Raw genomic sequence first — 16,424 nt, 5'->3', positions numbered from 1 at the left:
CCTGTCATACTTGTCAGCTGAAACCGTGGTCTCGCTTCGCGTTTGTTTCGTTGATTGATGGAAAGATGGGCGTCGAGTGAATATGGCATGCCGGAAGATATGATTGTTCTTTCAATGCTTGGACATTTAGAGACTTTCTACAGGCAAATACACGCCGGCCTTCGGAGCTTGGGGGCCAACTGAACTACATATCTTTCGTTGAAAGTGCGGCTGTCCAAGCCATCTGACCCTCTCTCACTCAATTACGTCCGAGCCGTTACCAAAGAGCCCATTGGGTTTACGACCGCCACATGGGCAACGGCCGTCAAAAGACACAGGCTCGCAAATGCTGAACCACCGCCGCTAAACGTGATTGAAATCAACTTCAAACGCCGCAGCCTGACAATCCCCTACATCTAGTTTGGAAGCCTGCTAGAGGGCTTCTAACCCACAGGATAATGCTATGTAGGTCGAGACCGGCCGTTCTGCCCTTATTTCGCTGACGTATTCGGAAGGGATCGAGGGCGGTACGATGGACTTTTCTAAAGGCATTGAGTGAGGCATTGTAGAAGCGTGATGCTCGGGATCTGGTGAGCGGACGCGTCGAAGTGTGTGCTAGACAAAGTGGTGGATTGCCGTCGCAAGAGGGGGTTAGGAATGTCAGGACGAGACCTGGAGAAGTACTTGTGGTGTGTGGAACGTTTTCCGAAAACCACAACTTTGCGAAGCGAGGCCTGCCTGCTTGCCGAGCGAAGTACCTTCAATAGTTAGTTATTGGGTATGTGTATTCGCAATACATGCAAGTTAATATGCAAGCGAGACTCAGCCGCACGCGGGGATAGGTTGCGGGCTCTCTGTCCAGGGGTAAGTCCCCCCGCGCCAATCGTTATCACAGACCTCGGACGATGAACAACGATTGACGACACCCTCATACGGGCAGGGTGAAGCCGACAAGCGACTAGAGTTGTTCTCCTGGGCCAGCTTGACCGATGTCCGTTGAGAACAAGCCTAAAGCGAAGCAGGCAGCCGTCCGGCGCAATGGTATCGATGACCAGCTCTTCCTGCTGTCGCTCGACGGCGGTGGGGTGCGGGGCTTGTCCAGCCTGATGATCCTGAAGCAGTTGATGGAGGCCATCGACCCGCAACGGCCGCCCCGGCCCTGCGACTACTTCAACATGATCGGCGGCACCTCGACGGGCGGGCTCATCGCCATCATGCTGGGGAGGATGCGTCTGACGGTCGACGAGTGCATCCTCGCATACAACGAGCTGGCGCCCAAGGTCTTCACCAAGGTCCACCACCGGATCAGCCTCCGGACCGGCGAGACGCAAGGGCGCTTCGACCACATCGCTCTAGAGAGGGAGGTCAAGGCGTTGCTGAGAACACATCGTATGGACCCGGACGCCCTGCTGCGAGAAGCCGAGGAGGACAGCCGCTGCAAAGTGTTCGTCTCATGTCTAATGGGCATTCCGTCTTGTTTGTCTCGGGCTTGGCTGATCGTGCCCTCGCTATTTATGCAGTTTCGTGTGCGCGACAAGCCAGGAGATCGGCCGTCCAGTCGTTTTGTCCTCATATCACAACGCTCGACGTAGCAACGATGCGCTATCCCAGGCCAAGATATGGGAGGCGGCGCGCGCCACGTCGGCCGCAACAACCTTCTTCGATCCGATCACCATCGGGGGCGAGACCTTTGTGGACGGCGCAACGGGAGCGAACAATCCTATAAACTATCTGTGGACGGAAGCCGGTGACGTATGGGGCGACGGAGAAGGCCTGGATGTGGCTCGCGTGAAGTGCCTCGTCTCGATCGGCACTGGATCACCGTCCCTCGTCCCCTTCGGCCCGGACGTCGCGGGCCTCGCGAAAGCCCTGAAGGCCATATCGACCGACACGGAAGCCACAGCAAGCGTGTTCCAGAAGCACCACTCGAAGCTGTTCGCCAACGGCTACGCCTTCAGGTTCAATGTCGCCGCAGGCCTTGAGTCTGTGGGTTTGCACGAGGTGGAGAAGTGGAACGATATTGCTGCTGCAACGAGGGCATATATTCAGGAGGAAGACACATTCATCAAGGTGAAGAAGTGTGCACTGATGTTACAGGAGCGCGCGTGTAAGATCTCCCGCCAGTTGTACAAACTGCCTAGGTAGCCAGACTGAGGGAGACTGACAAGACTGGCGCGAATGTAGGGACGAATGCACTGGCCGGGGACATCATTGGATTCGCCAAGGCATCAATAGAGGATCTGAACGACCCGGAAAACCACATGGGGCGCGAGGGTCTTCAGTGGCTCACCCATACAACGCCATACGAGAGCTGGTGGTCACTGAACGGACCAAGTTCTTTCCTCTATTGCCGGCTGGCCTCCAACCCCCCAGACTGCTCCGGCGACTCGGTGGCTGCGTCCTTAGCCCAAATTCTTCCCGCTGGATGGAAACCGCATAGGCTCTCGGGAACCGAAGACGAGCCTAGCCTCTCCCGCAGCTTGTATTTCCAGTGCCTCGCAGAGCCCTCGGATGGAGTTGGCATCAACAGAGACGAGAGCGGGATGGGCCAGCTCACCGTATCCGCTCACTACGTTCTCGTCTACCTCATTTGCCAGGCGTTCTTGGTGGATCACGAACATTTCGAAGACCTCCCAAGACGGATACTCATGCTAAGCTCGGCGGACAGGCGGTGGATGCAATTGGCGACGAGCAATCCAGAGTCAGTGCCCATTAGCGTTGGCGTGGCGCTGCTCGCAACGGCAATCTCGACTGGTAGCAGGCCTGCCTGTATCGCCATCGACAACGTGCATCTCATCCGAGCCTCTGGTCTCAAAGGTCTCTTGTTTAGCCTCAGGTCTCTCTTTGACAAGTGGTACGGAACTGCGGAAGACTCCCTCCCCGTTGTCCTGTCAGGCCAGGCCACGGTCGATGTAACTGCAGAACTCGAGGGTGTCTTGCAAGTCGACAGTAACACCGAGTATCGTGGTAAGTCGGCCCCGGCTATCCGGGCAAGCATGGTGATCTGACCCTGAGCAGAGTGTGTTGCGTCACTGCACTTCGGCGACTGGAACACGCGGCGGCATCAGATCGACCAGCCCGAAGAGGGAACGAACTTGTGGATCTGGAAGCACGAAGAATACAAGGCCTGGTATGCAGCACGCCGAGGAATCCTATGGATAGAGGGAAAGCCGGGCAGTGGCAAGTCCGTCCTCGCGAGCTCTATGCAGAAGCAAATCGTTACCTCGTGGGAGCGAGAAGCAGCAGGCATTTCCGAGCATTCCCCGTCACGCGACGGTTCCCCAGCATCCATCATTGCCGGATGGTTCTACTCGACCCGACTTGGGGATGTGGGCACGTCTCACTCTTCCCTCTTGCGTTCGCTCGTTTACCAGATCCTGTGCCAGGAGCAGTCTGTTTTCCGCGATATCGTCGTCGAGTACTACCGCAAGTTCTCCGTCACACCCCCCCAACGCGGGAAGGACCGTCACACGTTTGCTACTGCGCCTTGGACACCAGGGGCTGGTGTTGAAACCGACCTCGGAAGACCGGCGCCGGTGGTCCCGGAGCCGGAATTCCCATCCTGGTGTCAATCCTCAGATTTTGAGGCCATCACCCTCGACATTCTCGGACGCGTCAGCGCCAGTGGAACCTCGATTATCTGCATTGTTGATGCCATGGACGAGGCGAAGCCAACAACCGAGGCGATGCTGCGAGGCGCAGCGGCGCAGAGAAAGAGCAGAATCCTGACCATCCTAGGGGCTTTGGCTCGTCTGGTGGTCGGAGTGGAAGGGTCGAGGATGAAATTCGTCCTCTTGAGCCGACCGGAGCCTCTGCTCGAGCTCGACTTTCTCCGAGCGCAACGAAAGCTAGAACACACGTTCCGAATCACGCTGGAGAACGCAAACAGGACCGACATCGAAGTGCTGGTAACCCGTGGGGTCGCGTCCTTGCAGGCTGCAATCCACACCTACGACTCGGACAGCGACGTAGATGTGCCCTGCTATGAGGACAAGAGCGAGCCTAAGGGCCCCCCAGGGATGCGCCGGGCGTTGCAGAACATGCAGCCATCCGAGGTAGACGCCTTGGGGAGGATTAGCGACTATATCCTCCAGCATGCCCGGGGAATCATTCTCTGGGTCACACTCATTCTCAAGGACTTGCAGGCCACAGCAGCGGCTGGCATGTCGACGTTTCAAGAGCTGGAGTCCAGACTGAGGTCGTTGCCTCTAGAGCTCGACGATCTCTACTCCACAATCATCCACGGCTTACGCTCTCGGCTCAGGACCAATGAACTACAGAAGAGCCGCAACGTCTTTGTCCTGGTCGCCGGAGCCGGCTCCTTTGGTCGCCCCCTCAAGCTCCAAGAGCTGTGGGAGGCACTCGCCGTTCCCGCGGACCTGGAACCAGCCCTCAAGTCGAGGACGGATCCTGTCGTCTCGAACCGAGTCATGATTTCGTCGTGGTCGGACTTCCGTCGCCAGCTGGCGAGATGTTGTGGCCCCTTGATAGAAGTTGTCAAGGTGGATCCGGACGAGGGTGTTCCGTCCCGCAGCGGCAGAGAGGCTCTGCCGGGTGATATCATCCAGTTCATTCACCGGACGGTCAAGGACTTCTTGGAGGAGCGCCAGGACTCGGACGAGTTCAAGGTCACCGAGGACGGCGCTCGCACGCACGTTGAACACCTCGCAAGACGGTACCTGGCCCTGTCGTTCCCCCAAGAGAAGCCTCCGTATTGGTCTGTTTCTCAGGCCACCGAAGCCATCCCGCTCAAGTGGAAGGAAAATGTGGGCAGCTTGGTGGATTATCTCGACAGTCGTATGTTGCTGTCCTTCGCCCTCAGCGTCGTCTCCAATGTCGGGGCGCCGGCGCAGGACCACCTCGACGTTCTTTTTGAGCTCATGGACCACATGATCTATCCACCGGTTCTTGCGTGGGGTGATGACCAGATACGCGACCATTTAGCGGACGAGTGCAGGTACTATCCTGGGTCCATGGGCCGATTTTTCTCAATCGTGTCGGTCAAGGCCGTCTTGCTCGGGCACGCGGCACTCCATGCCTGCATGGAAGGCGCCGTGACAGCCGCGGAAAACCTCCTTGTTCTCTTTGGTGATGGGGGTGCTCTTTGGCTTCCCTACACTCGGAACGATGAAGACGTTATGCTGAACGTTTGGCTTCCCTACACTCGGAACGATGAATACGTTATGCTGAACGGAGCCTTGAGAGCGGCAATCCGGTCCGGGTTACTGGAGGAGATGCGTCGTCTGACGCGACACGATCGGCATCAGGGTGTCTTTATCACCCCTTGCGAACGGTCGATCGAAGGAGACCCGTTTTTGCAGTTGGCAACCAAAGCTGGATTTGTCGATGTACGCACCAAGCTGCACGGTTTGACCAAGCAATTCACGGACAGGACCAATGCAGTGTACTACGGGGCGGTCACCGTTCACGACCTTAACGAACCCCTCCCCATGCATCTAAGATATGTCTCCACAGGCCCAAGCAGGTCCAGTACGGCTTTTGTCACGGAGAACAAGAGTGACGTCGTTGCGCGCGAATCCGGGCATAGGGCCGTCTCCAACTCACCGGTCCAAGATGCAGAGCTCAAAGGCTTGATGAAGCGGCGGGGTGAAATCCGTGAGGCAGTGCAAGTGATTTGCGGCCTGCTACCAAAGGCAGGTGAAGTCTTATACCATCTCAGTAGACCATTAGATGACTAACCGGCCGATTTCTTGTTGACCAGCAGGCAGATGGCCGGCAGGCAGTTGTCCAGAAGGCAGTTGTCCAGGAGGCAGTTGTCCAGCAAACGGTTGATCAACAGGCAGTTGATGACACAACCTTCGCGCGGGCACCAAGCCTGGGCGGCAGAGGCTCGAAGCCGCCATTGCTACATCTGTCACGGGCCACGCCGACCACTTGGCTTGATCGACCATTGAACGTCAAGGCATCGATAGCAAGTCGCACCTCAATCTTCCACTGCACCGTTCACTGACCTTTGAGCGGGATAACTAGGTCCCGAACACTTCACGCGGCGGCAGCTCTTGGCTCAAGTCATTACTTGGAAGAAGAAAGAAAGGGGAATGAATCGATCATTATAGATGTCGTAAGATAGTCTGGTCCAGAGAGAACACCTAGAGATGATATACCTCCTGGGCACCGAACGGCCTCGTGAGTTGATAATAGTAGGCGTTGCACAAGTGCCACGGGCCGACAGGGACGGTGTAATTACCCTAGTTTGAGCAGAACATGACGTTGGGGGATTCCTACCTAGGTAGTTATGTAATTACCTAGGCACCTAAGGTATGGTTAACGTTTGTCTAGGCCGTTTATTTATCAGCGCGCTCGCCTGAGTCTTGCCCACTTAATACACTCTCTACGCACCCCCTACCCCCGTGAAAAGAGTTCTCGTTAGAAGTGCCAGCTGGCGGGATGCATGGTGCGCCCTCGAGCATTAGGCCTTCCAAATTTACAATAGCATGACAGCCGAGGTAACACTCTCAGCTCGACACGATTATGGATGGTTCAACTGTAATGTGGCAAATGGCATCCGGGCGGGGATCAAATTTGGGAGTGAAGCGATTTCCGGATTGCTGCGGCTACTTGAGGACGCGTTGGGTAGGTAATTTGGAGGTGCTTATCAAGTTGTGTATGTTGATATCCAAATGCTTGGTTGGCGGCTGAGGGCCTACGTCAGGGGCTACGTCAGCCTCAATTCCGTTTGTTCTTTCGTCTGCTTCGGTGGCTGAGTTCAATGCGTAATGCGCAGCTCTTTCTTTAAGTATTTTGCGGCGGGTGAGCGGGAGGCGGGCGCGCGGCGACATCATGTTTGGCTTGGGCAACGACCCCGCCCGCCCGCTGCGCCCCTCCATTTCACCAACTCCCGAGTCCAAATCCACCATATTAGTGCGGGGCACCACCACCACCACCACCACCACCACCAACGCCTTCCACCAAACCAAGAACGACAAAGCATAATTGCGTTGAGAAATAGAGATGAGCTCAAACGAGAAACAGCCACCGGTCGGACCGGCCGGACAACAGGGCCAGCAACAGTACTTTCCTCCTCCACCGCCCGGCCCGCCGCCGGCACAAACCGCACAGGCGCACCCGCAAGGTTCCCAACCGCCGAAGCATACGAACGAGACTCCCCTTCCCGACTACAATATTCCCGCATACAAACCCGCCAACCCGCAGTTCGCGCCCCCCCCTCTGGGTGCCGACGACGATCTCTACAACGCGTCTCCGACGAATGAGCAGCCGCCGAAATGGGGCCACCACCAAGCTCATGGCAGCGAAGGAGAGACAAAAAAGAAGTCGAACCGGTTATCCGCGTTTGGCGAAGCTTTCACAAACAAAGTGGCTGGCCCTGTGAATGCTCTGGCGAACAAGTTTGGGTCTGAGGGGTTCCTACCCGAGTCGTTGGACAAGGAATGCGAGAAGGCCGCCAGGATTCTGCGGGGTTTCTGTAGTAAGTTTTGCTCTGTCGAGTTGTCGTTTTCTTTGGACGTCGACTGACCTTTGTCTCCTAGAGGACGGTGTCTACACCGATGTAGTCCCTCCTACCGCGCCCGCGTCTGCGGCGACAGCGACCCCGGCAACCGCCGACAAACCCCCGCCCTCGCCTTCCGGCAAACCCAAAAAGTCCCGCGTCCTGCTCACCATCCCCTCCAAGGTCATAGCTCGCGCCCAGGGCCTGGCCATCTTCACGGCCGTCCGCGTAGGCTTCCAAGCAGCGGGATCCAGCGGCAGCGGTATCCTCGTCGCGCGCCTCGCCGACGGCAGCTGGTCGCCACCCTCGGGTATCCAAATCACCTCGATCGGCGCAGGCTTCGTCGCGGGCGTTGACATCTACGACTGCGTCATCGTGATCAACACGCGCGAGGCGCTCGACATGTTCACCAAGATGCGCCTGAGCCTCGGGTCCGACCTGGCCGTCACAGCCGGCCCCTTCGGCGCGGGCGGCGCGCTGGACTGGGGCATGCCAGCAGGCGGTGGGGACAGCAGCAAGAAACAGGCGGCCAAAGACACCGCCGCCGGCGAGACAAAGCCCAACCCCAACGCGCCGCGCCCGCTGTCTGCCGACAACACGCACTTCCAAACCGCCCCGGTCCCCGAGCACCAGCAGGGCATGACCGAGGAAGAGGAGGACGACGGCAAGGGCAAGGGCAAGGGCAAGGACGGCGGCCGCCGCGCCAGCCCCTTCCGCGACGCCCTGCGCAAGCCGGTATACAGCTACGTCAAGTCGCGCGGCTTCTACGCCGGCGTGCAGATCGACGGGACCGTCATCGCTGCGCGTGAGACCGCGAATGCTAGGTTCTACGGCCGTGCTGTGCCCGTCGAGAGGATTCTCAAGGGGGAGGTCCCTGCTGCGCAGGCTGCGCAGGCTGGAACGTGGCCTGGGGGTGCGAGGGGGTTGTTTGAGGTGTTGAGGGGTGCGGAGGCGGGGAAGCCTGCGCAGGGCCAGACTGCACAGGGCCAGCCGGGGTTGTGGCAGGGTGGCAGGCCGGCTAGTGCTGGCTCTGGCGGGCACGGTGCCGCGTTTGGTGCCGCTGCCGGAACTGGTGGTGCGCCGGCTGGCACTTGGGTGCCGCCTCCTGGTGCGGGTACGCAGGGGAGTGTGCAGGGCGTCACGGCGGGGGTGCGGGATCTGGGCGTCGGCGGTTCTTCTACCTCGGGCCCGCCCCCTGGTACGACACCGGCCACTTCCGGTGCGGCCGCCAAGGCGGCCGAGGCTGCTGCCGATGCGGCGCGTGCTCAGGAGCCGGTTGAGCAGCCCCCGCCGTCGTACTCGGAGCCGCACGGCGCTCCTGATGACCTGCCCCCGGCGTATGTCGAGGACGAGAGGTATCGGCATACAGGTGGCGATAGCAAGACGGGGCTGCATTGAGTGGGATGTATGTTTCCTTCATGGTGGTTGTTGTCTAGAAAGGGGTGGATGCTGATGTGAATGACTTGATGACGAACGGGTTATGGTATGGTGCGGAACCAACAATCTCTGATAATGTATTGCGAAGCGTGATATCCCCTAGCACAGTCCCATAACTAGGTATTCGAAAGTTATTACCCGTTTGTATGAAGTTGTCTTACTGGCAGGGGTAAGGGCCGGGTGATCTCGCCCCTCGGCAAGTTCACCGGTCCGAACGCCGAAGTGACCAAACGGGCCAAGCTCGAACGCTCGCCCCTATTTCAACGACACCTCACGCTCCAAAACAACAAAATGCGTAAACATTGCCATACCCCCCTAAGAAACACGTCTAACTCCGTCTCCCGCCGTCACAATGTCCGACCCACCAACACTGGTCCTGATCCCCGGGTCATGGCACCAACCGACCTGCTACAACAAGATCACCAAGCTCCTCGAAGAGCAGCACCACCTCAAATGCGTCTCCATCACCCTCCCCTCCACCACCGGCGATCCCAACGCCACCTTCAAAGACGACCTCGACGCGGCCCGCTCAGCCATAACCGCTGAAACCACCGCGGGCCGCAACGTCGTCGTAATCGCCCACTCCTACGGCGGCATGGTCGGCAACAGCGCCATCAAGAACCTCACCCAACGCCCCCCACCCGGTAACAAAACAGGCCACGTCACCGGCCTAATCCTCATCGCCTCCGGCTTCACCCTCACCGGCCTAACCTTCATGGCCCCCTTCCTCAACCGCCCCCCACCCACCTGGCGCGCCAACACCCACACCGGCTTCGCCGACCTCACCGTGCCCCCCTCCACCCTCTTCTACCACGACCTCCCCGCCACCGAAGCAGCCCACTGGGCGTCCCAACTCCGCCCACAAAGCTTACGCTCTCTATTCGAAGGCGGCGAGCACGCCTACGCCGGGTGGCGCGACCTCGGGCCCAGGGGTGTGTGGTACGTGGGCACGGCGCTGGATCGGGGTTTGCCGGTGGTGGTGCAGCGGATGCAGGTGGGTGCTGCGCGGGCGATGGGGGTCAGGGTGGAGCATCGTGAGTTACGGGCGAGCCACTCGCCGTTTTTGAGCAGGCCGGAGGAGACGGTGGCGGTGGTGGTGGAGGCGGTGGAGGTGTTTATGGGGCGGGCGGTGCCTGGCTCTTCCGTCGTGGGCGGGGGGTCGGGAGGGAAGGGGGAGGTGGTGGTCCCGAGGGTGGGGTTGTGGGAGCCGGGGACGTGGTTTCGGTTTGGAGTGCCGCTTGTGCTGGGGCATGTCGTGGGGAAGTGTGTGCTGGTGTTTTACTGGGGGAGGAGGCTGTGGACGGGGAGGTGAGGGGAGAGAATGCGCGGCTGGGTTTCGTGCTTCAAGGCTGCAAACGTCCCGTTGGGCTTTGGGTGTAGTAAAAGTAAAGAGTATTCTTTGGGTATAAAAACGGCTAACTTGTGTATGACAGATGAACTAATCTTTCCTTTTTCGGCTGTATAAATATACAAGTGGGCCACAAATCCGACACACACCTCCGACATCAACGCTCAGCTGCCTGCCTACTCTGCCCGATATGAACTCCATGTAAACGCCTTCTAATGCCCATTCACTTCCTACGCCAAAGCCATCCCCAATCCGACACCCAAACTCAAAATAACAAAAGCAATAAAGGGGTTGAATGATGATATTTGGCATCAAGATCGAAGTGAAAACAAAAGAAACACCACCGACACCGTTACTCTGCTGGCAGCCATACGAGCTCGATGATGCCATCCCGGTTATTCATGGGCGACCCATCCCCGTTCGTCCACCGCCCGTCGTTGCGCTTGGACACGTACACCTGGCTGACGCTGCCGTCCTCGTTGACATTCGCCTCGAGCAGTTCCCAGGCGATCTTGCGCCCCGACTTTCGCAGCGGCGGCCGCTGCGGGCCCATCATGAAGTCGAGGTTATACCCCTTGTCGTCCGGTGCAGGGCGGAAGGTGGCCTCGAACTGGTCCAGGTCGAAGTCGATGCCCCGGGGGTAGTAGGCGATGCTGTATCCGTTGGAGATGATAAAATCGTCGGCCGTCTGGAACCGCTGCAGCGAGCAGTCCTCGCCGCAAGCATGCGCAACTTTGGTGTAGTGCCACGGATGGGCAATGTGCCAGATGCCGCCGCGGTAGTGGTGCAGAGACAGCGGCCGGATGCCGGACTCGTAGAAGCCCGACGGGTCGCCGAAGAGGTCGAGCTGCCAGAGCTCATTGAGAAGGGTGAGCCTGACCTCGGAGTTGTCGTAGATGCACATGCGGAGCATGATGTCGCCCTGCGGGCCCCAGCCCGTGTCGGATTCGCGGATCTTGTTGTCGCTGCTGCAAGATTCGAACCTCTCGGCGATAATCGCAGCCATGGGCACGCTGAGAAACACGCCGGCGCCGCCAAATGCCTGTGATCCGTGTCGCTGGATGTTGTTGACGTCTTCGGAGAAGGTACCGATGTACATGGGCATTTCGTGATTGTATTGGGCGAACCTGTCGGCGAGTGCATTGAAGGATGGGAAGAAGGTATCGTCGTCGCAGACAACAAGCCACTTCTTGTTGACGCGCTCGGGGTGGTTGTACAACCTGGGCGCAAGAGCGAGGTACCGTACCGCCATGATGAGATTCGGATCTGAGCGGTACACGTCCACGTCGATGCCGACCTTGGCGAGCTTGCTGTACGCATCCTCGAGCTCATCATCTGTAGCGTCGAGCAGGAGCAGCACGAGCTTTCCACCGTTGGAATTGCCCTTGCCGTCCGTGAGCCAGTAAGTCCACTCGTTGATTGGGCTTGTGCGTATGTCAACGAATCGCTTGTAGGTAGTCGAGACACCGAACATGAAGTCGGATGCGTTGGCCGTGGCCGGGAACGGGGACATGGTGACCGGGGCAACGAGGGGTTCCGGGCACGTCTCAGCCTGGTACTGCCTGTTCACATCCACCACCTTGACGGCGTCGGCGAGGAAGTCCTGGTCAAGGTGCGTGACTGATTTCCTTGGAATGTCCTGGCGGCTGGACTGCACATAGCGCTTCGTGTACTCGAAGGTTTCTTCGAGGCCGTACAGTTCTTGCCACCTTCTGAGACGTTCCATGTCGTACCCGCAAGTCATGACGTGGGACGAGTTCGATATCGTCGGTTCTGCTCCCTCCCCATCCGCATCCTGCTCAACCGGCTCTCCTCCAGGGCCCCAGCCAGCAGATTCAGGCCGGCTTATTGGTGTTTGCAGCGTCATGGCCTCGCGCGCCGAGGCAGCCGTTTTCAGGATGGCTGCTCTCACGTCGACGTCGGGCGGAAGAAATATTCCACCGATGGTAAACATGGCGATGGCGAGTATAAGCGCCCTTACTAAGGTGTTCCGCATGCTGAACAAGCGGTGCCGGGGTATTGTGGCGCCCATCGTGAGGCTGTTGCTAATGGCGCGATGTACTCAGTCGGAGGACGCGAGAACAGTGGTTCGGGTACAGTCGGGGCAGAGTTTGGCCTGCACCTGCCTGCCGCCGAGGAAATCGGGATGGTCGCCTGGCAGTTTCAAGTCGTGGGGAAGGTGCGACCTGCCTGACCGCCCGAGAACGGCAACCGCGGTTGGGTGTTGGGCAAGAAGGGTCTTGCTTGAAATTCACGGTGAGGGAGTTGAGCCAAGGAGGTGAACTACCTGAGTTCTTGACTTGCGGGGGAGCCCAAAGAATAAAAGGGTAAGAAGGCAGAGGATGGAGAAGGAAGAAGATGAAACAAAACGTAGGGAGGAAAGGACGGTGGTGGGACAGGGTATAACAGAACGGGTGTGACAGTCTGGAAACTTATTCAGGGACAGCGAGAGGCCAGAAGAGGATTGCAAGGGTCATGGATGATTGTCAGGGGAAGCATGGAAACATGGCCGCTGAGTGAGGAGAAGAGGCTCCGAGGGCAGTGATGTCCACGCATCCTGGCGACTCAATATGACGCGTCCGCACTGTGGGGACGAAAATTATGTTAACGATGACCCGACTCCGTCAGAGAAACTTCGTCTGCTCTCGGAGTGCTGTCTAACACGGCGGAAACGAGGGAGCACGACGGAAACACAAACCGGAGTTGAACATGGGGATCAGTCGATCCAGCCGCCAGATTAGGTGACTCGGAGCGAAGGCTACTTTCCTCATAAAATATTATACAAAGACCGCTGGGATCGGTCCTTCGGAACGTGACAGGTTGAAAGCATTTTTGTTGATCACCGGGTTTGTGCCAATAGAGAATGAGCGCTTGCTTGCCTGCACAGAGCATGCAACAGCCAGGCAACCCGCCCGAGTTCGCGCCGGTCGGTGTGGCCGCCCGGTCGGGGTGAGTGGTACGCCCATGGCACAGCCGGGTTTGAGATCAGCAGATCTTCAACGACGTCCTTGATTCCTGGCGGGGATTGGCTGCGAGGATTGGCAGGACGGGACCTCCTTCAATCTGGCCCCCATTATTCTGGCCACCTCGGGGCGATGCTTACGACTGCGAGCTTTTCTTAAGATAGCTCTTGAGCCAGCAAAAATAAATGCTGTCTTCGAGTTGACTTCTATTCTTGTTTGGCAACCTGCCGCCAGTTGGTTCCCCCGTATCCTCCAGTCTGACAATGAGGTCATCGGCGGGGATGTCTGGAGCCCCTTTGCAAACCGTTTCAGATGTGTGGGGGTTCCCTGCCGGTTGCAGGCTGGCGGTACGCTGGTCCACTGTTCGGTAAAAGAGATGTCGATCTCGAAGCCGCCGATCAAAATAGCCGTTGCGATCAGCGATGCTGGCGGCTGGGGGCTGTTTTTTCCTCCAGTCACTCGAAGCGCCAGCAGGCCAGCGACAAAGGGAAAGATAAAGAGGGCAAGGAAGTGGCCCGAGGATATACATTAAGTAGGCCTGGATGTATATATTTTCCCAAGCGAATACCAGGGTAGCATCCGACGCAATACCGCGAGGTTGCACCAGCCCAGCACATGGACTTTCCTCTTTCTGATGGTTGGGCAATGGGCAAAGATGAAAGAGTGCCTGGGTTTGGTAGTATTGCGGCGGTCTGGATCGAAGTTGTGCCAAGTGCCGAGCACGACCTAAGCTTCTCGCTGCCGTAGCTTGGCGATGGGTTTCACGATCCGGCCGCCAGCGAAGGGGGTGCAAAGAAACTGTGACGACTGAGGAATGTATTTTCCCCGCTAAACTGATACGACAAATTCCAGAAATACGTGCTCCTTCTGAAACTGTTACGGCGCCACAAACCACTAGTGAGACGAAGTTTCACCAACAAACAACAGTGCGAGTGTGAGACGGCAAGTGAGACAGACAATTCGTCACTCAGCGGAGCCGATTTGGTGTGGTGCGTTGGTTCTTTCACGTGCCTCCCCCGTGACAAGCCCCACATCGCTATCTTATCAGCCCCTTATCTTATCAAACCCCAACCTGGCGCCTTCGACCACTCGGCCAAACCTCGAGTTTGTCCCAAACTCACACAAACCTCGACCCCTCCAACCTCCCCCCCCTCCAATTCTCCCACATCCCCACTGACCTCGCCGCGCCCATCACCGCCCCCGTCGTCTCCCGCACCATAACAGGCGCCGGAGCGAACCGCACCTGACTCCCACTCCCACGCCCACGACCCCCACCAAATCCCCCACCCTGCCTTCCACCAGCACCAACACCACCACCAAGACCAAGAAGCACCTCAAAAACCCCCCTCACCCGCACTAGCACCACCCTCGTCTTCCCCCCCGTCCCATCCACCATAAACCTCACCACCGCCTCCCCTCCCCGTGACCCATCCCCATCCCCTCCATCCCCCCCATTCCCCCCATCCTCCCCGCCCTCCCCATCCCCTCCCAGCGGCGGCAGCACCTCCCCCACCCTTACCCTCCTCGACCCCGCCACCAACCGCAGCCAGTCCTCCGCCGTGCGTATGCGTGCCGCCGCCGGGGGCGGGAGGCGCGGGAAGGCCCATGCCAGGGGCCGGGTCCATGGCTGGGTCGCCGTGGTGCTGGTGATGGGCCGGCGGTCGAGGTCGATGGCGCTGTCGGCGCCCCAGGGGCGGGCGTGGCGGGCGCGGTGGCGGTGGGAGGCGGTGGATTCGGAGCAGTAGGTGCATGGGAGTGGGATGGCGGGGGGTGTTTCTGAGGGGGGTGGTGGTGGTGGGGGTGGTGAGGTTGAGGTTGAGGTTGGGAGGGTGGGTGAGGTGGAGGGGTTGGGTTTGCGGCGCTTTGGGGAGGGGGTGGGGGAATGGGGGTCGGGGTCGGCGTTGCGCTTTTGTTTGCTGGTGGTGGTAGTGGGTTGTTCGGTGGTATGCTGCTCGAGTTGTTGTTTGGCGAGCGCGAGCTTGTTGCCGACGGATTTGAGGAAGACGTTGCTTGGGATGGCCATGCCGAAGGCCTTTTCCAGTTCGGCGAAGGGTGCGGCTTGGCGCCGCGTGTCGTCGTGGTGACTGTCTTCGTGTTTCTGGGCCGTGGCAGCTTCTTTGGCCGCGAGAACCCCGAGTGACGCATCCCGGGCCTTTGCCGCGAGGGTGCTCACGAATAACGACGGTAAGTGCGTCTCCACCGATACTACCTCCTCGTGGGCGGTCTGTAGCGCAGCGTCAAACTCCCACCACCAGTGACCTATTTTGCCTCGGTTGTTTTGTTGTCCGGGGCTGTCCTTTGGCAACCCCTTCGTCCGCCATCGCACAACCATGCTTTTGCCCACCGTTGTCATGGCCTGGAAAAACCGGGGCCCAACGCCAACATCTTGGCGTAACTCTTCGAGTAGCTGGTTGACCTCCTCCCTCTGTGCTTGTTGAAGGCCAGAGGTGGGCCTCTCCGCCAAAATCCGTAGCAACACAAGACCGACGATGTCCGACGGGTACTCGTTAAAATGCGGCGCCTCCCAACTCTGACCATGATCTGACATGACAATGATCTTTTTCGCCGCCACAGACCCCTTATTAGGCCCCTCTTCCTCACTCTCGGACTCCGAACTAGACGAGATATACGCCGGCGGCGGCGGACTTCTCAAGCCACTCCCACTCAAACGACTCCCTTGGTATTCTTCCGTCAGGCATAGCTCCGCCTCCTCGGCCTCGAGAGATAGGGCCCGCAGTTCGTACAGCGCCGTATCCCCGCCGAGCAAGTGCAGGACGCGCACGACTCCGTCGCGGATTCTGAGCCACCGCGCAAGGTCATCGCGGAAGCACGTCTCGCAGTAGACGTTGCCCGGACGCGCGGGGGCTCGCCGGACGGCATGCTGCGGTGGGGTGTCCGTTCCAAGATCCCAGATGCCGGGGTCGGCTTCGGGGGCGTGATCTACGAGTGGCGATGGCGGTGATACGGGAAGTGGCGGTGGCACGGCTGATGGCTCGTCTGGCGGTGAGGCGAATGGGTACGGCGTGTCGGCAAAGGCAGGGTCCACGAACCGATCGGGCTCTGGTGTTTCCTGGGCTAGGGGGGGCGGTCGCTGCTTCTTGGGCCGCTTCTTGGGGGCCTTTGGGAGCTTCGGGATCTTGGGCATGGGCCCGGGACCGAGAGGGATGTAATCTGCGTCCATTGACCTGTCGTGGGGGTCGGCTTCCGGTTCTCCGCTGAGGTCTTCTTC

The 16,424-nt window shown here is 59.0% G+C and overlaps 5 protein-coding genes across 5 annotated transcripts; 3 read left to right on the top strand and 2 right to left on the bottom strand.

Moving 5' to 3' along the window:
• Window positions 1-636: 636 nt before the first annotated feature.
• B0H64DRAFT_371884 (uncharacterized protein) lies at window positions 637-5,950 on the top strand (the record flags this gene model as incomplete). The annotated part of the gene is made up of 9 exons (XM_062802190.1): window positions 637-668; window positions 708-745; window positions 842-843; window positions 875-970; window positions 1,002-1,423; window positions 1,500-2,086; window positions 2,164-2,946; window positions 2,998-5,609; window positions 5,705-5,950. The coding sequence occupies 9 exons, from the start codon at window positions 637-639 to the stop codon at window positions 5,948-5,950; spliced, it is 4,818 nt and encodes a 1,605-aa protein (XP_062663069.1).
• Window positions 5,951-6,869: 919 nt separating this feature from the next.
• Window positions 6,870-9,028, top strand: B0H64DRAFT_355754 (uncharacterized protein). The gene is made up of 2 exons (XM_062801565.1): window positions 6,870-7,426; window positions 7,488-9,028. The coding sequence occupies exons 1-2, from the start codon at window positions 6,952-6,954 to the stop codon at window positions 8,843-8,845; spliced, it is 1,833 nt and encodes a 610-aa protein (XP_062663068.1). The 5' UTR covers window positions 6,870-6,951; the 3' UTR covers window positions 8,846-9,028.
• A 35-nt stretch (window positions 9,029-9,063) lies between these two features.
• Window positions 9,064-10,224, top strand: B0H64DRAFT_388928 (Alpha/beta hydrolase family-domain-containing protein). The gene has a single exon (XM_062803301.1). The coding sequence runs from the start codon at window positions 9,237-9,239 to the stop codon at window positions 10,194-10,196; it is 960 nt and encodes a 319-aa protein (XP_062663067.1). The 5' UTR covers window positions 9,064-9,236; the 3' UTR covers window positions 10,197-10,224.
• Window positions 10,225-10,487: 263 nt separating this feature from the next.
• On the bottom strand, window positions 10,488-12,550 carry B0H64DRAFT_101930 (glycosyltransferase family 31 protein). Its single transcript, XM_062797664.1, has one exon. The coding sequence runs from the start codon at window positions 12,262-12,264 to the stop codon at window positions 10,585-10,587; it is 1,680 nt and encodes a 559-aa protein (XP_062663066.1). The 5' UTR covers window positions 12,265-12,550; the 3' UTR covers window positions 10,488-10,584.
• A 1,762-nt stretch (window positions 12,551-14,312) lies between these two features.
• On the bottom strand, window positions 14,313-16,376 carry B0H64DRAFT_415827 (uncharacterized protein; the record flags this gene model as incomplete). Its single annotated transcript, XM_062805124.1, has 1 exon — window positions 14,313-16,376. The coding sequence occupies one exon, from the start codon at window positions 16,374-16,376 to the stop codon at window positions 14,313-14,315; it is 2,064 nt and encodes a 687-aa protein (XP_062663065.1).
• Between the last annotated feature and the right edge of the window lie 48 nt (window positions 16,377-16,424).

The sequence above is a fragment of the Chaetomium fimeti genome, assembly GCF_033439085.1.
Source record: "Chaetomium fimeti strain CBS 168.71 chromosome Unknown B0H64scaffold_2, whole genome shotgun sequence".
NCBI classification, from domain to species: domain Eukaryota; kingdom Fungi; phylum Ascomycota; class Sordariomycetes; order Sordariales; family Chaetomiaceae; genus Chaetomium; species Chaetomium fimeti.
This window is presented reverse-complemented; position numbering and strand designations above follow the sequence as displayed.

Excerpts from the sequence above, each read along its gene's own strand:
- B0H64DRAFT_355754 (XM_062801565.1), top strand. The coding sequence starts at position 6,952 with ATGAGCTCAAACGAGAAACAGCCACCGGTCGGACCGGCCGGACAACAG. Across the intron at positions 7,427-7,487 it reads GATTCTGCGGGGTTTCTGTA|AGGACGGTGTCTACACCGAT; the intron begins GTAAGTTTTGCT and ends TTTGTCTCCTAG.
- B0H64DRAFT_101930 (XM_062797664.1), bottom strand. The coding sequence starts at position 12,264 with ATGGGCGCCACAATACCCCGGCACCGCTTGTTCAGCATGCGGAACACC.
- B0H64DRAFT_388928 (XM_062803301.1), top strand. The coding sequence starts at position 9,237 with ATGTCCGACCCACCAACACTGGTCCTGATCCCCGGGTCATGGCACCAA.